This window comes from Thamnophis elegans, chromosome 5 (assembly GCF_009769535.1).
Source record: "Thamnophis elegans isolate rThaEle1 chromosome 5, rThaEle1.pri, whole genome shotgun sequence".
Lineage (NCBI taxonomy): Eukaryota > Metazoa > Chordata > Lepidosauria > Squamata > Colubridae > Thamnophis > Thamnophis elegans.
The window spans coordinates 100,318,673-100,340,811 of NC_045545.1; the positions used below are offsets into that span (position 1 = coordinate 100,318,673).

General features: G+C 53.6%; 2 protein-coding genes across 2 annotated transcripts; both read right to left on the bottom strand.

Moving 5' to 3' along the window:
• Window positions 1–985: 985 nt before the first annotated feature.
• On the bottom strand, window positions 986–3,116 carry SPATA25 (spermatogenesis associated 25). Its single transcript, XM_032218652.1, has 2 exons — window positions 3,056–3,116; window positions 986–1,791 (listed from the first exon to the last, which is right to left on the bottom strand). The coding sequence occupies exons 1-2, from the start codon at window positions 3,114–3,116 to the stop codon at window positions 986–988; spliced, it is 867 nt and encodes a 288-aa protein (XP_032074543.1).
• Window positions 3,117–3,422: 306 nt separating this feature from the next.
• Window positions 3,423–22,099, bottom strand: NEURL2 (neuralized E3 ubiquitin protein ligase 2). Its single transcript, XM_032217243.1, has 2 exons — window positions 20,850–22,099; window positions 3,423–4,409 (listed from the first exon to the last, which is right to left on the bottom strand). Exons 1-2 carry the CDS (start codon window positions 21,520–21,522, stop codon window positions 4,294–4,296), a joined length of 789 nt encoding a protein of 262 aa, XP_032073134.1. The 5' UTR covers window positions 21,523–22,099; the 3' UTR covers window positions 3,423–4,293.
• Between the last annotated feature and the right edge of the window lie 40 nt (window positions 22,100–22,139).

Below are 22,139 nucleotides of genomic sequence, written 5' to 3' on the forward strand. Positions count from 1 at the left end.
GTCAACAGGGGAAGCCTGATTCGCTTAATGACCACTGGTTCACTTAACAACTGGACTCATTCACTTATCATGGCAAGAAGGCTCATAAAATCAGGCGTGGTTCACTTTTCTTAGTGATGTGACTTCTGATCCCAGTTGTAAGTGGAGGACTATTTTAGCGTGTTTTCTGAGCCAGGGCAGCCGCAGAGAGTTTCACCCGTGGCTGGGCTGGCTGACGGACGGACTGGGCCTTAGGTTCTGGTGGGGGCCCCTCGCAGAAGCGTGTTCCTTTGGAGAAAGTCATGGGACTCCATGGGAGGCCATCAGTCTGTCCCTGGTGGGGAGAAGGGGGAGCAGCCGCCGGTCGTCAAGGACGGTCTGGGGCCTCAGGGCAGGAGGCTCCCCCCTCGTCTCTGGGTCAGAGCACCTCCGCCTGGGCCTTCCCCACCTGCTCGCACCCCCTGAGTGGGGCCTTTCATGCTGAGGAGCCCTTGATAAGAGCCTCCCTGACCAGTCCCTGCCTGCTGATTCTGATGCCTGTCAGAAGATGGGGGTTCCCAGCAGCCCTGCATGGGGAGCGGGCTTGCTATGAAGGACAATAGCAATAGCAGTTAGACTTATATACCGCTTCATAGGGCTTTCAGCCCTCTCTAAGCGGTTTACAGAGTCAGCATATCGCCCCCAACAACAATCTGGGTCCTCATTTCACCCACCTCGGAAGGATGGAAGGCTGAGTCAACCCTGAGCCGGTGAGATTTGAACAGCCGAACTGCAGAACTGCAGTCAGCTGAAGTGGCTGCAGTACTGCACCCTAACCACTGCGCCACCTCGGCACAGGGGCAGGAACAGCTGCGGGGAGGTCAGGCCAAGCCAGCTGGGAAGGGCCGGCGTGAGCAGCCGAATTGGGGCGCAGAGTCAGGCACACGAAGGGCAGCAAAGGTTTCTCCATTCCTTTATGTCGGCTTCTCAGCCCCCCCGCCTCCCCCCCCAAGGGAGTCTCCGGCGGCTACTTCTCCAGCTGGGCCAGGAACAGGGGCAGCAGACTCCGGTGGGTCGCTCGCCTGCGCTGACGGTCCCTCTTGAAGGAGGAGCCGAGGCGCTGGAAGGCTGCCCACTGCCTCCTCGGGGCCCCTTCCGCCGGGCCCTCGCCAGGCTCCAGGTTCTCTGCCATGAAGCACTGGGCGGCATGGATCATGTCTTCCTCACGCACCCCAGGCACGGGGACGGTGGGGATGCCCGCGATCATCATGGCCAGGCTCAGGATGCAGATGTTGGGGGGCCAGGGCAGCCGGGGCTGGGCGTCCCTCTCTCTGTTCAGCTTGGCTGACATCACGAAGACCCCCCCGCTGGGCAGGAAGCCCCACTGGGCCAGGGCAAAGTCCCCGCCGGAGCTCGGGGGCTGCGGCTGCTGCTGCTGCGGGGGCTGCGGGGGCCCCGAGGGGAGGTAGAGCCACCGGTCGGCCGGGTGCTCCAGCGGGAACTCCTGGGCCACGTTCTGGAGGGGGCGCCTGCAGCAGGAACCCCGCGACGGATCCCAAGGGTCGGTGCTCCCCTGCTGGAGGGCCCCCAGAGCCGGGCATGAGTGGGCGAGGCTGGGCCCCATGGGAAGCTGAGTGGCTCCGCCCTGCAGAGGAGGAGTCTGCTTGGCCTGGGGTTTCCTTCGCAGAAGCCCCACGGGGCAGCAGGGGATGCCAGCCGAAGGAGGGGCCTCGTGGGGCACCCAGGCAAAGGAGCTCAGCCGACTCCGTGGGGCCTCCTTGGACTCGATGCTGCTGCTGCTGCTGCTGCTGTTGCCACCGGCGGCCGGTTCTCCTGTTCAGAGGACAACATGCCCATTAGAGACCCTGCCCTCTTTCTGGCTTCCTCCCTGCCAGGAGGATGCAACCAACCAAAGGGGGGGGGGGCAGGCAGCTGAAGGATAACACACACACACACCCCTTTCAGCAGGTCAGGCCAGAAGGGGGGGCACTCCTGGGCGCTTCAGGGTACAAGCAGAGTTTCCGCTGCCTGCAACTTCTGTCGCTCAGACCCCCTTCCCCAGAGGGAGGGGCCAGGAGGCACCAGGGGCCTTTTCCTTGGCACCCAAATAGTTGCCCACCTCGGGAGCTGGCAAAGAGCGCGAGGCTCGGCGTGGGGTGCCCCATTGAAACAGCCATTACACCCCAGCCTGTGAGCCCAGGAAGAGCAGCACAGAATGCCCGCCTCCCGGGTGATGTTGGAGGGGCATAGCCAGCACAGCTGGGCCCCAGAAGGGATTTATTTCTGCCTAGAAGGAACACCGAGGGATCTTATGTGGGCATCTGAGCAGATTCTGCTCCCCAGCTGCCTTGGAAGCCGGATCTTGGGCAATTGGAGAACAGCTGCTTTCTCTGGGGGATGGATCATATGGAGAAGGGACCTTTAGAAACCATGTAATCTATCCCCCATACCTAGTCAACTGGTCCCTCCTGAATCCACCTCTATTTTAGGCAGGATTAGTCTCTCCCACAGCTGTCAAATATCTCTTTAATATTCATTCTCCTTTATTTTCATTTTGACCCACTGGTCCTCCTCCTCCTCCTCCTCACCAGTCCATCTTTTAGATATATGTGGGCTGCCAATTCCCCAACACACACAGACACACACAGACACACACACACACAGAGTTCTCTTCTAACCCTCCCCAGTTTCTCTGGGTCTGCGAAGGGGGCTCCCCAGGCTGATAAGGATTTGGGAAAGAGAACAGTAACACCCCCCTCATAAAGCTGTGGTTGTCATGGAGGGGGGAATGTGGTGGGTGGGTGGCTGTTTCTTCTGCTCCCCCCCTTCTTAATCCGCCTGGCTAGAGAGACTTGGAAAGAGGTCTCCCCTTTGGTTCTAGTCAGAGGTCAAAACCCACTGCAGAGCCCAGCCTGGCACAGGGGGCTCCATGCCCTCAAACCAGCCTGGTCGTCTGTGCGATTTGGCTCCATGGTCCTGATCATGCAACTGGAAATGGCTGGGCCTGTCTCTCTGCAGCGCCCCACGCTCAGCTGGGGATCCCCATTTCTAGACCCTTCCAGCACGCATTCAAACTATTTGGGGGGGGGTGTAATACCTTGATGGGAAGGTGCAAAGGAGGCAGAGGAAGCTTTTTCCAGGCCCCCACAAAAGGCCATCATCTATGCTGAAATCCTGGTCAGCGCTGCAGCGCCAGTGCTGTCCTCTGGCCACCCCCAGCGCCCCCCCCATTCTAGAACCAGCATCACAGGGTGTGGGCCTTATGTCACACAGAGCCACTGAGTGGCCACCGGTGGGTCTCTGCTCTGGTGGTCAGGTGGCCTGAAGTGACTGGGACCTCTGCCCCCCTCCCTCAGCCCAAACCTTCCTCAAGAGGTAGTGTTGAGTCCCCTTCGGGGGAAAAGGACGGCATATAAATTTAATAAAATAAATTGAATTGAATTGATCAGGATTTGGTAAATCTCATGATTGGTCTAAAGATTCACAGGTGGAAGTGACAGCGATAAAATTCAGGCCTTAGCGAGTGTTCAGAGTTGCGGAGACCTTGATACGGGAATCACAAACTTCTAGCTGAACATGTGAGCATAACCACAACGTGCGTGTGGAAGTATTTTTGTAATGCCTGAAAGCCGTGCTCCTCTCATGTAATCCAGAAACCAATTTAGGACATGTCAGGTTTTTAAACTTTCAATTTCCAAGCATTAAGGGTGCTCAAAAGTTGTGAGGTGCCTTGGGGATTGTAAAAATACTTTGGTTACTTTAATATCATGTGCTTGGCTAAGTAACTACATAAATATCGTAACCTTTTATCATTTTGTTCATTTCATATATGCTTGCTTAAAATTGCATTTGGGGTCCTCCCAGCCTTATGGGGGATCCCACTTTTGTCCAGCACTGAATAAGCGTGTGGCTAAGAGAGCACCTGGACTCTGCCACACCTGGTCCCGGCCTGTCAGGGTGAGCCCAGGCAGGGTCCTCCCTCGTGCGTTAGAGAAACTGGGGTACCAACGCCTGGAACAGAAATATCCTCCCAACCAGAGCAAAGAGCCCTTCCTTGAGACGGCTTTTATTGAGCTCTCGTGGCTGCCCCGGATCGTCTTCAGGTTTATATGCAGGAGATTCTCGTCCTGACCACAATGGGGCACTGCCCTCCTGGCACCTGGGCTGCTCCCGGGGCACGGAGGTTTCCCCAGGTGCATTTGGGAGCGCCCCAACGGAGGCTTCCCTTTGCTTGACATCCACAGAATCGTCTGCTTCTTCCCAGCCACTTACAGAACCGGCCCTGTCTGGAAAGGCCCGTCGGGCAGGAGAGGCAGGTGTGCCCGGCCAGGTGCTTTATTCGTACTTGCAAAGGTTCTTCAGCAGTGGAGGCAGGTCCAGCCCATCGATGGCCAGGCGGTGGCTGATGTGCTTCTGGATGGCCGAGCAGCAGAGAGTCTGCAGGGAGGGCACTGGGGGGGAGGAGAAAGGTGAGGGTTAGAGGGTAAACAAGCAGAGATTCAGTTTCTCTTAAACCAGCTTTAGAAACGAGGGTTACACCAACAAAAGTGTGTCCTTTGTGCAGGTCTAGTTAAAGCAGCTTGATACATGAATTAAGGGACAAGGTGGCTCAGTGGCTAAGACGCTGAGCTTGTCAATCAGAAAGGTTGGCAGTTCGGTGGTTTGAATCGCTAGCACCGCATAACAGAGTGAGCTCCCGTGGCTTGTCCCAGCTTCTGCCAACCGAGCAGTTTGAAAGCACGTAAAAATGCAAGTAGAAAAATAGGAGCCTCCTTTGGTGGGAAGGGAACAGCGTTCCGTGCGCCTTTGGCGTCTAGTCATGCCGGCCACATGACCACGTAGACGTCTTTGGACAGCGCTGGCTCTTCGGCTTTGAAACTGTGACGAGCAACACCCCCTAGAGTCGGGAACAGCTAGCACATATATGCGAGCGGAACCTTTACATCAGTGTTTCTCAACCTTGGCGACTTTAAGTCCCGTGGACTTCAACTCCCAGAATTCTGGGAGTTGAAGTCCACGGGACTTAGTCGCCAAGGTTGAGAAACACTGCTTTATATTTACCTTTGATACATGAATTAAACCCACATAAATGTGCACTTTGCAAATCCAGCTAAACCAGGTTAAGACACGATTAAACCAAGATAAGTGTCAGCTTCTGCCTTGCTGTTGCTTCAGCTGCCATGAAACGGGGAGGGAGGGCTGGTATTTGGGAGGGGTTAATGGATGTGCTGGAGGAGTCTTCTAGGATGTTCGAGATACTCGGATAGCGCATGCGCGTAGATTAACGGCCTCGACATTCCATCTTCGTGATGCCTGTTTGAAGTTATCTCACACCTGACACTTAGGAGAATTATGATTGGACTGTAACTGTGATGCCTAAGGGGTGGGGAATGGGCTATTCTATATATCAATCGCTTTCGCGCCTAATTAAGTAGACTTTGCTTCGCAACTGCTTGCTTACCATTTATAATTAGTAAAAGTACTTTGGATTTCCAATCCATGGAGTCTCTTAGTCTTTCTTTCCTAATTATGTAATGGAGTGATGCTGACAAGAAGTGTCTCTTTTGTGCAAACCAAGCTGTTCTGAGTTGCAGGAATTGTAAAATGCATCTTTGAGGCTTATTATTCTCAAGCAGCTGGTTTTTGTGTGATAGAAAGCTAGAAGCTCTGGCTATTTTTCGTTCTCTAATTACCATCCCCGACAAAATGAATCAAGAAGAGAGTTTTCAAACAGTAAAAAAAAAAGATGATGTGGAGACTTTAGAAAGAGGGCCGAGAAGAGCAACAAAGATGCTCAAGTTAAACTGTATGATGAATGGTTAAGGGAAGTAGGTGGGTCTGGGGGGGTCTAACCAAGAGAAGGACTAGGGGTGACATGATAGCAGTCTTCCAATATCTGAGGGGCTGCCACAAAATAGAAGGGTCCTGAATGCGAGAAGAATCACTCACTGGAACTCCTTGCCTCCAGAAGTTGTGGGGGATCCATAACCGGAGGTTTTCAAGAAGAGGCTGGACAGGCATTTGTCCGGAATGGTATAGGGTCTCCTGCTTGAGCAGGAGGGGTTGGACTAGAAGACCTCCACGGTCCCTTCCAACTCTGTTATTCTACTCCAGTGGTTCCCAAACTTGGCTGGAGAATTCTGGGAGTTGAAGTCCACAAGTCTTAAAGTTGCCAAGTTTGGGAACCACTGTTCTACTCTAAAGGGGTACAGAGTCAATGGGGCACAAAAGAAATGGGGCTTCATCAAAGAAAATGGGGGGTGAGTGGGTGCCCCTCTGAGAAGAAGGTTCACTCTGAGATTCCATGGCCCTGGGCCAAGGGGCTGCCTGCCAAACCTTCAGAGCGTGCTGCCTGGGGAATTCTGGGAGTTGAAGTTGCCAAGATTGGACACAGAGCAAAAGCGGGTGGGCCATCAGGTTGGCCTGGGTGGATCCAGCCAGAAGGCAGAGTGCATGGGGGGGGGCAGGGGGGCTGGCTAATACCCAGAAGCACAAACGTAGCCTTGGGGGGGCTCCCCGGCTACCCAGCAGTCATCCGGCTTCAGGTTAATGGCTCCCGTCCCTCCTTCCCTCACGCCCTTGACACACCGCTGGTGTTGCAGTGGCCCTCCTGGGGTCCCAGGGTCTTACCCCCTCCCCTGGTGAAAGACATCACTTTGCAGAGTGAAGGCTGCTGCCGGGCAGACGCGTTGCCTGGCCCAGCACCATGGGCCAGGGAGTCCTTCAGAGGTTGCAGGAGTGCAACGCCTCCAGGGTGACTCAGCTGGAGCCCTCCGCATGGATGAGGGTTACCTGTGGGAGCAGGTGTGTCTCCGTCATGACACCTTCCATTCAGAGCAGCTGGTGCTCCTAGGCAGGTGGGGTCACCACGGTAGGATGCTGTGGGCGGGTGGGTGGGGGGATGCCAAAGACCTTCAAGAGACGGTCTCTAGGGAGAAAGGCCCTCCTTGACAGCTGGAGCCCAGCCCTTTCCCTCCTCACCAGCCTCCATATCCAGAGTTGGTTAAGGAGAGACGCAACCTGGAATTAAGGAATTAACCTCCTAACAGGGAGGACAACAATTAACAATTAACCAGTGGAACTGGTTGCCATCAAGAGTTGTGGGTGCTCCAACTCTGGAGGAATTTAAGACAAGACTGGCGCAGCACAGGATCTCCTGCTTGAGCAGGGGGTTGAATATCCATGGGAAAATGAGCCAGCAGTCTGCAGCAGTAGCCAAGAAGGCTAATACAACCCTTAGTTGTCCAAACAGAGGGACAGAACCAAAATATTAGCACTGTTTTATAAAGCCTTAGTATAAGACCACGCCTGGAATCCTGCACCCAATTTTGGTCACCATAAAGATGCTGAGATTTTGGAAGAAGTGCAAAGAAGAGCAACTAAGATGTTTTAAAGGCCTGGAGATTAAAACATAGGAAGAACAGTTGCAAGAATTGGGAATGGCCAGTCGAGAGAAAAGGATTAAGGGCCTGGAGGGAGGGAGGACGGTACCTGAGAGCAGTTTTCTAGTATTTGGGGGACTGCCACAGAGAAGAGGGAGTCAACCTGTTCTCCAAAGCAACAATGGATGGAAACTAACCAAGGAGAGAAGTAACCTGGAATGAAGGAGAAACTTCCTAATAGTGAGGACAATTAACCAGTGGAACTGCTTGCCTCCAGAGGTTGTGGGTGCTCCAACACTGGAGGCTTTCAAGAAGAGACCGGACAGCCACTTGTCTGACATAGTATAGGATTGGTCCTGGTTGAGCAGGGGGTTGGACTAGAAGACCTCCAAGGTCTCTTCCAGCTCTATTCTGATTGGGTAATTGTGATCTCTGGCTGCTGATATGCTCCTCCTTCCCTTCCTTCCTCTTGGTCTCCTGGGGGGTCCAAGGGGATCCTTTCAAACTCAGTCTGAGGACACAAAATCAACCCCTCTCCCAGAAATTCCCCTGGATATTGAAAAACGCCACGCAGCTGCCGTGTTAGTCCTGTTCATCCTGTGTAACTTTATCCCTCGGGAATCACTTCAAAAATAGTTTTGTTAATCTGTTGTGGTAACAGCAACATCGACAGGATTGTGGCGCCTGGGAAAGGGAGCAAATCCCGGATGCGCTGGAAGCCTTTCCATGAAACTCTCTGCGCCACAGTAAATCTCCTGGATGTTAAGATGACACGAAACTGTTTGTCTGGATTCTTTCTTGCCACTGCTACAAAGAGCTGGGATTTGGCCTTTTGCTTTTGCTCGAAATCTTTCAGGCTAACCCTGGGGATAACGGAGGAAGAGTAGATCAGAGTTGGAAGGGACCTCGGAGGTCATCTAGTCTAAGCCCCTGCTCAGGCAGGACACTTATACCATTTCAGAGAAACGTCTTGTCTATTCTGTTCTTGAAAACCTCCGGTGGTGGAGCACCCACAGCTTCTAGAGGCTTCTAGTTGCACTGATTAATTGTTCTATCGGGAAATTACAGGCTGGATTTCTCTCCCTGATTAGTTTCCAGCCCTTGAAGAGCATTCGGAGACTTCAGCTTGTCCAGAATGCAGCCGCGCAAGCGATCATGGGTGCACCTCGGTTCACCCACGTAACACCTATCCTCCGCGAGCTGCACTGGCTGCCTATTGGTCTTCGGATACGCTTCAAGGCGCTAGTCGTCACTTATAAAGCCCTTCATGGTATTGGACCTGGGTACTTGAGAGACCGCCTGCTGCCAATTACCTCCACCAGACCGATCAGATCCCACACATTAGGCCTCCTCCGAATTCCATCTGCCGGCCAGTGTCGACTGGCGAGTACCCGGAGGAGAGCCTTCTCTGTGGCTGCTCCGACCCTCTGGAACGAGCTCCCCGTGGAGATTCGAACCCTCACCACCCTCCAGGCCTTCCGCAAAGCCCTTAAAACCTGGCTGTTCCGACAGGCCTGGGGCTAAAGAGCTGTTGCCCCCCCTCTCGAATGGTATGGTTGTTGTGTGTTTTTAAATTATGTATTGTTATGTTTCATCTTTTTATTTTTTTGTCTGTACCCCCCCCCCTTCCCAGATTTGATTTGTCAGCCGCCCTGAGTCCCCTTCGGGGGGAAAGGGCGGCATATAAATATAATAAATGAAAATGAATGAATGAAAATTGCTTATTATTCTGCCCTCAGGTGCTTTGGAGAATAGGTTGACCCTGTTTCTTATATCTGTGGGGTTCCTACAAAGTTGGGGGGGGGTGTCAAACTATGTTCCAAAGCGTCAAAAGGCAGGACAGGAAGCAACGGATGGAAACTAATCAAGGAGAGAAGCAACTTGGAACCGAGGAGGAACTTCCTGACGGTGAGGACAATTCATTGGTGGAGCAGCTTCCGTTCAGAGGTTGTGGGTGCTGCCTCACTGGAGGAGACTGGACAATCGTTTGCCTGGCGGGGTGTAGGGTCTCCTGCTCAAGCAGGGGGTTGGGCTAGAAGACCCGTGAAGTCCTTTCCAAATGTGCCATTCTATGGTCTTTGTGGCAATCACTGGGATACGTCCCCCTTAGTCCTTTGAGTTAGACTAGTCCAGTGTTTCTCAACCTTGGCAACTTGAAGATGTCTGGACTTCAATTCCATTCGCTGGCTGGGGAATTCTGGGAATTGAAGTCCAGACATCTTCAAGTTGCCAAGGTTGAGAAACACTGGACTAGACATACCCCATGTCCCAATCTACGTCTTCACTTCCCAAGTACATATGGAACGTCAATTCCTCAGTAGCAGAAGTACTTGGTTCCTCCTTCCTCTCCATTTACTAGCCACCGCTCCCCCCAAGGTAGCCACTTTCTTCCTTCCACTTCTAGTCCATGCTGCTTACCATTATCTCCTCTTAGGAGTCCCATTGCCTGACTCGCTCACGGAATATGCGGCAAATGGCTTGCTAAATGCCTATGGAGATTCTCAGCCATCCAGGTCACGGTTATCCCAAAAGTGCTTTTTCAAGTATCACTCCTTCCCTTCCCCACCATCCAGTCAGAGCTGAAGAAGCTTCTTGGATGAGAAGGGAAACGTCTTCAAAGAAAAAGGCAGAAAGTCCAGTTTCTGCCTCTTGAAAAAGTACCTCTGGGATAAATGGCTCCCTTTAACTCTCTCCCCTTAAGGCCCAGCCAGTGATGAGCCATGAAGGCCCTTGCTAAGATTCCTTTGGGAGCCCTACTAAAAGAAATGTACTTCTCAATATTAAATATTAAAACCACTTTAAACTAAAACAGGTAAAACGTTGGGGCTGCAATGGGGCTGTGCCGAAAAGGAGGAGGAGGAGGAGGAGGAGGAGGCGGAGGTGGAGGAGGAGGAGGAGGAGGAGGAGGAAGGCAGACCGGGCAATGCTGCTCCTGGCTGCCACCTGCATTTTAAGGGAAGCAACCCACACCCTTAAACTGGGACACTCTGTCCTTCTCCTTCCCTGGGATTTGAGTGGTTCTGCAGCAATTACTCTGGAATGGGAAAATGAAGCAATAAGGGAGTCATCGCGTTTTGAGAAATACTAGGCAATTAGAGATAAACGTATGTCCTCCTTTCTAATTATTGTTTTATCCATCAATCACATCGTTTGAAATTAAAGCCAATACGGTTAGTACAGTGTTTCTCAACCTTGGCAACTTGAAGATGTCTGGACTTCAACTCCCAGAATTCCCCAGCCAGCAAATGCTGGCTGGGGAATTCTGGGAGTTGAAGTCCGGACATCTTCAAGTTGCCAAGGTTGAGAAACACTGGGTTAGTAAAATCATTGCAAACCCAAATAGCCAAGGGCGTTATGACGTGGCTCTCTCCCTCCCTAACTCCCTCCACGCAACGGCCTGTGTGAGGCATATGGGCTCATCCACAGTCCTTGGGAAGTTTCTGTGGCCGAGGGTCAGCCGGATCTCCAGCCACGGGTGTTTCTTCCACGTGCTTGCTATCGGCTGCCATTGTAACGGGGAGGGGAGCTCAGGTATTTGGGCTGGGGAAGTGAGCAGGTATATAGTCCCATGAGAACTGAAAGGAAGGTTTTTTGCCATGAATTATGGCACTACTGAGTGGAGCTGTTTAAAGCCAACCGTCCTGAGACTCCAGGTGGGAGAAACACATGAAGAGGACCCTTCCCACACCATCATCCTGGACGTTGATTGGACTCTCAGTGCTGGACGGTGGGACGAAAGATTAGGGATGACTTTCAATCTGTAACTTTCGTGCGCTTGGAATGAGATCTGGCCTTGCTTCCGCTGTTATCACTTCAAAGTTCAAAGTTAGTAAAAGTGCCTCTTCTCTAAATCAGTGGAGCTGGGGGTTTTCTTCCTTAAGTTTTGAAGGGAGGAAGGCCTGGCACGGAGTGACCACGGATCCTGGACTCCCCCAGTCCCAGCCCAAACCCTTGTCAGAACTGCCAGCTTGAGCCCCAGCCTCCCTTTATTAGATGCCAGCTGGCCATAAACTGGGGGGGGGGGGGATTGCTGTGCTCAAGGAGAATGGGGGGAACCGAAACTGTGCATCGTGCCTTCCTGAGACATCAACCCATCGACCCAAAGCCAGAGGCCTGAAAGGGGAAGCACAAGGCTCACCCCCCCCCCCAGCCCGCCAGCACAGGGACCGTTACCAAAACAAATCCTTAGAATGTAATTGGACAATAGACATACAACAAGGGGGAAGAGTGGGGGAAAGAGAAAGTTAACTAAGGAACATTCAGACGTGAATTTTAGTTCTGCCTTTGCTTTATTGCAGCCACTTGGTCTTTAGTAAAAGTATACCTTTCACACAAATGGAATCGAGAGTCTTTCTTTCCTAAGGAGCCAGGTCGGGGCAGGTGTGACACACCTTCAGCCCAGGGACGTGCAGGCAGGGGAGGCAGAGCCTCACCACTGCCCTAATGGAAAGGAAAAAATATGTAAAAGGAAAAAGGCTGAGCTAGTTGCTGCGAGAGTCACAGTGGATGACTCTGCTTAGTGCTTAACTGGTTAAAAAAGCCTCTAAAAAACTACAGGAGGAGGTGGGAGAACGAGGTGCCTCATCTAGTCTGACTTTATGAGCAGAACTAAGCAGGGGTGAAAAGCTGAAAAATTCCTGACATAATGAGGCACATTGTAATCCTGCCTCCTCCTGCAGAGGGCATTTTTTTAGAGGCTTTTTTAAACAGTTAAGAAGAGTCATCCACACGGTGACTCTGGCAGCAGCTACCCCAGCCTGACCTCAGAGCTCTTGCCTTTCTCCTTTTACATTTTTTTCCTTTTCGTGATGGCAGGCAAGAGCAGAGTTGAAATCCTCTCTGAAACAGCTGGAAAAGGTACGTGTGGGTCGGAGGGAGGGGGAGGAATTCAAACTTCATCCTCAAGTTCACCGAGGAACTCCGGGAGATGAAGCGCCGGAGGAGACGCCTAGAGCACCTATGGAGGTCCGATAAGTCCGAATCGAACCGAGCAATGGTAACCACCAGCACCAAGGAATACACCAGGGCACTTAGGGCAGCGAAAAGATCTTATATAGCCACCTTGGTTGCGTCCGCTGAGTCCCGCCCAGCCGCCCTGTTTAGGATAACCCGCTCCCTACTGAATAGGAGGGAAACGGGGGAACCCCTGCAGGGCAGAGCTGAGGATTATGCCCAATTCTTAGCGGACAAAATTGCTCGGTTTCGGTCGGACTTGGACTCCATCTCTACAGTTCCAGCCGAGGCACAAGAGGATGAAGTAGACCACCTCTGGGTTGAGTTTCAGGATGTTGCCCCTGGGGATGTGGACAAGGCCATGAGGGCTGTAAGTGCCTCCACCTGTGTACTGGACCTGTGTCCCTCATGGCTGGTTACTAACAGCAGTGAGGTGACACGAGGCTGGATCCAGGCGGTTGTTACCGCCTCTCTTCGGGAGGGGAACTTCCCCGCCGCGCTAAAAGCGGCGGTGGTGAGACCCCTCCTGAAGAAGCCATCCTTGGATCCAGCTGTTCTTAATAACTATCGTCCAGTCTCCAACCTTCCCTTTCTTGGGAAGGTTGTTGAGAAGGTGGTGGCCTTCCAGCTCCAGCGGTCCTTGGAGGAAGCAAACTACCTTGACCCCTTCCAGTCAGGCTTCAGACCCGGTTACAGCACAGAAACCGCTTTGGTCGCATTGACCGATGATCTTTGGAGAGCCAGAGATGGAGGACATCCCTCCATCCTGGTTCTCCTTGACCTCTCAGCGGCTTTCGATACCATCGACCATGGTATCCTTCTGCGACGACTGCGGGAGGTGGGAGTGGGAGGCACTGTGCTGCGGTGGTTCTCCTCCTACCTCTCGGACAGGTCGCAGTCGGTGTTAGTGGGGGGGCAGAGATCGACCCCTAGGCCCCTAACATATGGGGTGCCTCAGGGTTCGGTCTTATCCCCCCTACTATTCAACATCTACATGAAACCGCTGGGAGAGATCATTCGCAGGCACGGGATAAGATACCATCAATATGCGGACGATACCCAGTTGTATCTGTCCGCCCCGTGCCAACTCAATGAAGCGGCGGACGTGATGAACCGAGGCCTTGAGGCCGTTATGGACTGGATGAGGGCTAACAAGCTTGTACTCAACCCAGAAAAGACCGAGTGGCTGTTGTGTTTCCCTCCCAAGGATTCCACCAATATTCCATCTCTCAGGCTGGGGGGTCAAATTCTACACCCCTCAGAGAGGGTTCGCAACTTGGGAGTCCTCCTGGACCCACAGCTATCCTTTGACCACCACCTGATGGCTGTGACCAGGGGGGCATTTGCCCAGGTTCGCCTGGTGCGCCAGTTGCGACCCTACCTGAATCGGGAGGCTCTCACAACAATTCACTCGGGCCCTTGTGACCTCTAGGCTGGAATACTGCAATGTGCTCTACATGGGGCTGCCCTTGAAGAGCATCCGGCGACTTCAGCTAGTCCAGAACACGGCCGCGCGAGTGATCGTGGGTGCACCTCGGTTCACCTACATAACACCTATCCTCCGCGAGCTGCGCTGGCTACCTGTCGATCTCCGGGTGCGCTTCAAGGTGCTACTAGTCACCCATAAAGCCCTTCATGGTAGTGGATCTGCGTACTTGAGAGACCGCCTTCTGCCAATTACCTCCCTGCGACCAATTAGATCTCACAGACTGGGCCTCCTCCGAATTCCATCTGCCAGCCAGTGCCGGCTGGCAACTACAAGGAGGAGAGCCTTTTCGGTAGTAGCTCCGACCCTTTGGAACGAGCTCCCCGTGGAGATTCGTACTCTCACCACCGTCCAGGCCTTCCGCATAGCCCTTAAGACCTAGCTAGCCCGTCAGGCCTGGGGACAAAGATAATCGCCCCTCCCGAATGATGAATGAATGTTGCTCATTATTTTACTCTATGTTTGTCTACGTCACTGTTTGTATTTTCCCTTCCCCGATCTTATGTAAGCCGCCCTGAGTCCCCTCAGGGAAAAGGGCGGCCTATAAATGTTAATAAACCAAACCAAACCAAACCAAGTGTAGATCCCTCCCCAAGTGTAGTTTGATTGCAGGCAGAGCCACATTGCCTTTTCACACACACACCTGGATAAAAGTATATAAGGCCAGCTTCACTGATTACAAGTTTGAAAAGGCAACGTGGCTCCACCTGCAATCAAAGGCTCGGATCGGAAGGCAGCAGGGGAATTGCTCTTCCCTATGGAAGAGGAGCTGCTTTCAAGCCATTGGAAAATATATCCAATCCAACTTCTGTGTTTGTGTTTGTTTGAGATTGAGTGAGTGAGAGAGGGATCCAACTTCTCTGTGTATGTGCGTGCGTCTGTTTCAGAGAGGAGGGAGGGAGGGAAAGAGGGAGGAAGGAGGGGAAGGGAGAAGAAAAAGAATGATGGAAAACTTTTTCGCAAAGGAGAAAAACAAATGCTGTTGCTTTAAATCGGAAATGAGCATGCCTGGCTGTGGAATTCTGGGAGTTGAAGTCCACACGTCTAAAAAAATTTGAAACCCGTGTGTCTGTGCCTCACCAGCCATAAACCTCACCGCACATCACTGCTTCAGCCCCATTGCTCCACGGCCATTGAACGGCATTGGACAATGCCGGCTGGCGACGCCTCGGAGCAGGGCCTTCTCTGTTGCCGCTCCGGCCCTATGGAATGAGCTACCCCCAGAGATCCGGACCCTACCCACTCTCATGGCCTTCCGAAAAGCTATTAAGACCGGGCTATTCCGGCAGGCTTGGGCTGTTGACCTCTGGATTGAGGTCCAGCCCCCCTTTGATTGGGTGCATGTTGTGTTTCTTCTTAATCTTGTTGTATCTTATTGTTTTAATCCTTTTTTAATATTTTTCATTTCTGTAAGACGCCCTGAGTCCTTCGGGATTGGGCAGCCTATACATTCAATAAATGAAATGAAATGAAATGAAAGTCCAAGGGAAGATATTGGACAGGCTGTCTGAGGGGGAGAAAGGTTTCCTTGGGGAGGGGAAAGGAGGGGCAAGAATGCAGCAAGATGCAAGACCTCAAATATCTTGCTGCATTAACAGAGGGATAGATTCAAGGTTACATGTTAGTACCGCTTCATAAGGCCTTGGTGAGACCATATTGCATCCAGTTTTGGTCACCACAATATAAAAAAGATGTGGAGACTCTGGAAAGAGTGCAGAGAAGGCCCCCAAAGATGCTTAGGGGGCTGGAGGCGAAAAGAGAGGAAGAACGGTTGCAGGAATTGGGAGTTAGGTCTAGTCTAGAGAAAAGAAGGGCTTACATAAGTTTTGCTAAAGGTTTACTGAAACGGATAAGCAAATACTATTATTAGTATTATGTGATCATTATGAATGTTATGAATATTGTTGTTATTATATTATATATAATAACGTTACTACTACTTCTTAAAATTAATTGTACCCAGACAACACACATTTATTTTTTTAGGTTTAATTAAAAGAAATTAAAACTTAATAAAAGAAGGGCTAGGGGGTGACATGATAGCAGTCTTCTATTTGAGGGGCTGCCACAAAGAGGGGTGGGGGGTTAACCTGTTCTCCAAATCACCCAAACGCAGGACGAGAAGCAGCAAATGGAAACTAATTGAGAGAAGCACCTGGAACTAAGGAGGAACTTCCAGCAGTGGCAACAATTGATCAGTGGAACAGCTTGCCACCAGAAGCTTGGATGCTCCATCATTGGAGGCTTTTAAGAAGAGACCGGACAGCCATTTCTCTGAAATGATGTAGGACCTCCTTCAGCAGGGGATTGGACTAGAAGACCTCTGAGGTCCCTTCCATCTCTGTTATTCTGTTGTTCAGATTAGGACTGATCAGTCCCAAGGACCAAAACGTGCGTCAGGAGGAGGGAGCTGTTATGGGTTGCTATGGGTGCGAGTCGAAGTCGGAAGGAATCCAGGAAGGTTTCTGTTCTGGTTGTTGGTTGCAGGTTACCCACAACCGAGTGGTGACGACGGGAGAGCCAGAAAGGAGAGTCTGGAGGAAGCTCTGAAACGCTCTGAAGGAAGGAGATTTGGGGAGGGGGCTCTCTTCTGGCGCAGGGCCTGAGCGGCTGGGTGGGGAGGAGGGGAGAGAAGGCCGAAAAAGCAGCTGAGCCCTTCCAAGACCCAGGAACGCACGAGAAGGCTGTGGATGATGGGCATCTCCGAGGAAAAAGGCCGGCTCCCGAGATTCATCGGGCGATTCCTGCCTGCGCATGGCATCGGAAGGGCCGTCAATCTGAAAGGGGGATGATTCATCTGGCTGTTCCCCATGAAAGAGGATGCGTGGCGGAGGGAAGCGGGATCGGAGGCTCCGAACGGGAGGGGGATTTTGGGAAGGAAAAGAAATGAAAACAGGATTGGAAAAGAAGCTACGAGTTCTGCCGGAAGCAGCACAGGTTGTCCTTGCCTTAAGACCACAACATTTCTGTCTTTAGACGAGTCACATGGGAAGTGATTTCTCCTCCCCCTCCCAATTTTACGATTTTTCGTGCCACGGTCCTTAAGTGAATCGCTGCAGATGATAAATGGTTGAGTGAATCTGGTTTCTCCATTGAGTTTGCTTGTCAAAAGGTCGCAAAAGGGGATCAGGTGACCCTCCAGGACATAGCAACGGTCATAAGTACGAGTCAGTTGCCAAGTGTCTGAATTTTGAACACGAGACCTTGGGGAAGGCCACAAAGGTCGTAAGTGTGAAAAACGGTCATGTTATTTTAATTCAGTGCCGTTGTAACTTGGAACGGTCACTAAATGAACCGTTGTAAGTCGAGGACTAGAAGACCCAATCTAATAAACGGGAACAAGAGTCAGGAAGACGACCACGGAAGCTGCTCAGAGACAGGAAATCCCCCTTCCGCAGAGGGGCTGCAGAGGGATCTGGAAGGGGCTTCCTGGGAAAAAGGTTTAAGGGAAAGAGGGGGGGGTGAAGAAAGCTGCAGAGCAGGAAGAAAAAGCTGCCCCCCCTCCCTCCAGGAGCTCTGAAACCCTCCCGGCCTTTGGAGGGCAAGGGACTCCCGTCTCTGGGAAAAGGTTTGGCTGAACTGCGAGCAAAAGGCTACCAGAGGCCCCAACCAGGGAGGAAAATCTGGGGGGTGCCTGCCAGGCCCCATCAGCCCCCCCCCCCCCCCAGGCAAGAAGCAGGCAGGCCAGGTTTCTGCTCTTTCGGGGTGGGGGATGGAGAAATGAATGTGAGACGTTTTAATGAGTGGATTTGGATTTAAACAAAATGTGAGATAACTTCTGAAGACCCCTGAATAAAATGTTCTGTGAGGCTACATGGAATCCCCCTCTGGCTCTCTGGGGTTGCACTGGGGGGTCCTCTGGGGGGCTTGGTGATTCTTTTGCAGACGTTTCATGGCCTGAATGGTAGGAAGGGGAGGTTGCAGAGAGGAGGAGGAAGAGGAGGAGGAGGAAGAATGACTGTGGGGTCCTTGGGGCTCTCTGAGCTTGGCGGCTTCCTTGTAGGGGTTTTATTGGGCAACTGGGCTACGTCATCAGTGCAGGGAGGGCGTCTGATTGGCTCCGCCTCTTCTGAGGATGTTCCCTAATTGGGTCATGAAACCTTCCTCCTCCTCCTCCTCCTCCTCCTCCTCCCTTTCCCTCTTTTCCGCCTCGACTCCACAAACCACCACCCCCCCCTTCTAGCACTGATAATGTTCCCTAGCTGGGTCATGAAACATCTGCCAAGAAACTACCAAGCTTAGAAAGCACCAAGGACCCATTTTATGACCTTTCTTGCTACAGTTGTTAAGCGAACCACTGCAGTTGTTAGGTGAATAATTCAGTCATTAAGCAAATCTGGACTTTGCTTGTCAGAAGGTCACAAAAGGGGAAGGCGTGACCCCGGGACACTGCGACCGTCATAAATATGAGTCAGTTGCCAAGCGTCTGAATTTTGATCATGTGACCATGGGGGGGGGGTGTGCTACAACCATCGTAAGAGAGAAAAATGGTCGTAAGGCGAGGAATACCTGCATGGCACAACAAAGGTTGCTGAACTTCATCTCCCAGAATCCTTCACTCTTGGCTATTCCAGCCGCCCCTTCCCCCGTCCTGGCTCAGAGGGGAGAAATCCGAAGGGAGGGGCTTCTCTCCTGGCTTGGCTGTCCTTTCCCAGACAGGCATGGGGACCCCCTGACCGTTAAGCCCTTTTGCAGTCACCATCCCCAGGCCCCACCTATTCCTTTTTTTAAAAAAATATTATTATTTTGATATTTTTATTCCAACCCTGTTTTCAAAATCTCCACAGGGGTCAAAGCTGCACTAAGCTTTTGCAGGACACAGAGGCTTCTGGCACCTTAAAGGTCAACCAGTTTATTGTCCCAGTAATTCTTTGAGGTTCATAGCCAGATTGGGATCCATAAAACTTTCCATCATCGTCCATGTTTTAATCTGCAAGATGCCAGAAGATCAAAGTTTCAAAGTTTAATCAAACTTTCAAAGTTTGATCCTCAGGTGGGGGGGGGGGACCCTGTCAATCCCCAGAGGGGTTCCTGGATCCCCTTTCAGCCCTCTGGATGAAGCCCCTGGACCAGCCCTTGATTTTTTTTGATTTGATTTGATTTTGATTTTATTGACATTTGTAGGCCGCCCTTTTCCCAGAGGGGACTCAGGGCGGCTCACATAAAATCAGGGAAGGGGAAATGCAGACAATAACAAAGACACATATAATAAAAACAGTAACCAACATGCATTCATCATTCGGGAGGGGCAACTATCTTCATCCCCAGGCCTGACGGGCTAGCCAGTTCTTCAAGGCTGTGCGGAAGGCCTGGACGGTGGCGAGGGTACGAATCTCCACGGGGAGTTCGTTCCAAAGGGTCGGGGCGACTACCGAGAAGGCCCTCCTCCTTGTAGTTGCCAGCCGACACTGGCTGGCCGATGGAATTCGGAGGAGGCCCAATCTGTGTGATCTTATTGGTCGCAGGGAGGTGATTGGCAGAAGGCGGTCTCTCAAGTATCCAGATCCACTACCATGTAGGGCTTTATGGGTGATTAACAGCACCTTGAAGCGCATCCGGAAATCGACAGGTAGCCAGCGCAGCTCGCGGAGGATAGGTGTAATGTGGGTGAACCGCGGTGCACCCACAATCGCTCGCACGGCTGCGTTCTGTACCAGCTGAAGACGCCGGATGCTCTTCAAGGGCAGCCCCATGTAGAGCACATTGCAGTATTCCAGCCTAGAGGTCACGAGGGCCCGAGTGACTGTTGTGAGTGCCTCCCGATTCAGGTAGGGTCGCAACTGGCGCACCAGGCGAACCTGGGCGAATGCCCCCCTAGCCACAGCCGTCAAATGGTGGTCGAACGATAGCTGTGGATCTAGGAGGACTCCCAAGTTGCGGACCCTCTCTGAGGGGTATAAAATTTGACCCCCCAGCCTGAGAGATGGAATATTGGTGGAATCCTTGGGAGGGAAACACAACAGCCACTCGGTCTTTTCTGGGTTGAGCACAAGCTTGTCAACCCTCATCCAGTCCATAACCGCCTCCAGACCCCGGTTCATCACGTCTGCCGCTTCATTGAGTTGGCACGGGGCGGACAGATACAGTTGAGTATCGTCCGCATATTGATGGTATCTGATCCCGTGCCTGCGGATGATCTCTCCCAGCGGTTTCATGTAGATGTTAAATAGTAGGGGGGATAAGACCGAACCCTGAGGCACCCCATATGTTAGGGGCCTAGCCCTGCACTTGCAGTCTCCCCATCAAAGCCCTTCGGGACCATCGTTCAAATCTGGCTCCCTCCAATTTGCCTGATGAGCACAGAACTTCCGGCTTCCGTTGTGGTTATGTTGTTGTGGTGGGTGTCTGGGCGTCACGGAGGGCTCCCCTTCACAGAGTTACACCATGATGGGCCCCAACCCTCTGACTTCCTCTTCCTAACAGGAGTTTGAGAACCAGGACTCCTCCCTCCAGGATGAGAGAATGCCGAGGGCTGCTGGCTGGGCTCCCTCTCCTGCAAGGCACCCTCCTCCCCTCCTCCCCTGGGCTAAGTCAGAATAAAAGAGTTGGGAGGGACCTTGGAGGTCTTCTAGTCCAACTCCCTCCCTCTACTCAAGCAGGAGACCCTGTAACATTTTTCTATTTATTTTGATTAATTTGTTAAGTGGCTCTCCAGCCCCTTAAAAAACCTCCAGGGATGGGGCAAACACAGCTTCTGGTGGCAAGCGGTTCCACTGGTGAATTGTCCTCATTGTCAGGAAGTTTCTCCTTGGTTCCAGGTCGCTTCTCTCCTTGGTTAGTTTCCATCCATTGTTCCTTGTCCTGCCTTCGGGGGGCTCTGGAGAATAGCATGAATCCCCCCCCCTTCTTCCTTGTGGCAGCCCCTCAAATACTGCCCTTCTGCTTTCACCCCTGGTCGTCCTTTTCATTAAACTAGACCTGCCCACTTCCTGCAACCTCAACATGGGGTCGAACAGCCGAGGCTGGCCCCACAGGCCTCCCCTACTTCTAGCCAACCAGCAGCCCCACTGTGGGCTGGCATAGGGAGGGGGGGGCAGAGGGTTGGGGGGGGCAGACTGGGCAATACCTACAGCCGTATTCCACCTGGATGATCCGGACGCTCTTGGTGGAGGCGAAGACGTCAACCACGGCATAGAGGGGTCGGGAGCCGGGCAGCCCCCTGGCGCTGGGCCCCATGTCTTCCCCATTGATGACGATGTGCATGTGGGCCGTCCCGTCCGGCTGCGGCGTGAACAGCACCCCGATGCGGCTCTTGCGGGCCGTGGGCGGCAGCACGTTGGCCTTGTAGAGCTCGTCCAGGATGTGGCTGTAGCGGCCCGGCCGGCTCCGGCCCACCAGCCTGTCACGGGGGATGCGGACCTGCTCGATGGTCAGGTGGGGCCCGCCGAGGGGCCCCAGTCCGCCGGGCGGCGCCTCCTCGCCCACGCGGTTGTGGTGGCGGGTGATGGCGAAGACCCAGCTGTCGCCCAGGTTGACCAGGTCCGGCAGCGAGTACTCGGGCACGGCGGGCAGGCGGCGGGGGTCGTGGGCGGTCAGCCCCACGCGCAGGTGGCCGCACCAGCCCGCCTCCTTCTCCTCGATCTCCACCAGGAAGAGCTGCCCGGGCTCCAGCGGGCGGTGGCTGAAGCACAGCCCGTGGGCGAAGCTCTCCACGCGGGTGGCCTGCGTGCGGGAGGCGTCCAGGCGCACGTGCGCCCCGTGCACCCCGTGGAAGCGCGTGGGGGGGTGGCGCGGGCCCGCCATGACTGATCCCGGCTGCCCGGCCGGGGCTATTTTAAGGGGCTGCCAGGGGGCGGACGCGCTCCCGGGACGCCCGGCTCCAAATAGGGAGAGCGGCCGGCGGGGGGCCGGGTCCTAGCGCCCGCCGCTCCCGCCGGGGTCAGAGCCTCCCCCCCCCGCCTTCCCAGGTGGGCAAGAGTCCCCCGCCAAGGTGGGCCGGCGAAAGCAGCCGGAACCTCGGCATCCCGCTCTGCCCGGGCATCGCCAGCAGGTGCGGCTCGGACACTTCCCGACGCTCAGAGCTGATCCGCCCGGCCTCCCCCTCCCTATGCAGCCCCCCTCCCCGTTTTCCTCGGCCAGACCCGCGAGGCAGCCGCCCCCTTGAGAGAGAGAGAGCGGCCCGCCCGCCATCCCGCGGCGCCTGCGGGGCGCACCGGGGCAGCGGCTGCCCGGAGCCAGGCGGGGGCCGGGGGAGCCGCGTGGGAGGGGCGCTCCGCAGGGCCCGGGCGGGAGGGGGCAGGCGGGGGCGGCGGCGGGCTCTGCGGGCGCTTCGCTCGGGGGAATCCCGGCCGGCGTTCAACTCAGCCCAGCCGCCGCCCGGGCGCCGCTCCCCCCTCCGCCTCTGCAGCGGGGCGGGGCGA

Excerpts from the sequence above, each read along its gene's own strand:
- SPATA25 (XM_032218652.1), bottom strand. The coding sequence starts at position 3,116 with ATGGCCTTTTGTGGGGGCCTGGAAAAAGCTTCCTCTGCCTCCTTTGCA. Across the intron at positions 1,792-3,055 it reads CTTTGCACCTTCCCATCAAG|GAGAACCGGCCGCCGGTGGC; the intron begins GTATTACACCCC and ends TCCTCTGAACAG.
- NEURL2 (XM_032217243.1), bottom strand. The coding sequence starts at position 21,522 with ATGGCGGGCCCGCGCCACCCCCCCACGCGCTTCCACGGGGTGCACGGG. Across the intron at positions 4,410-20,849 it reads CATCCAGGTGGAATACGGCT|TGCCCTCCCTGCAGACTCTC; the intron begins GTAGGTATTGCC and ends CCTCCCCCCCAG.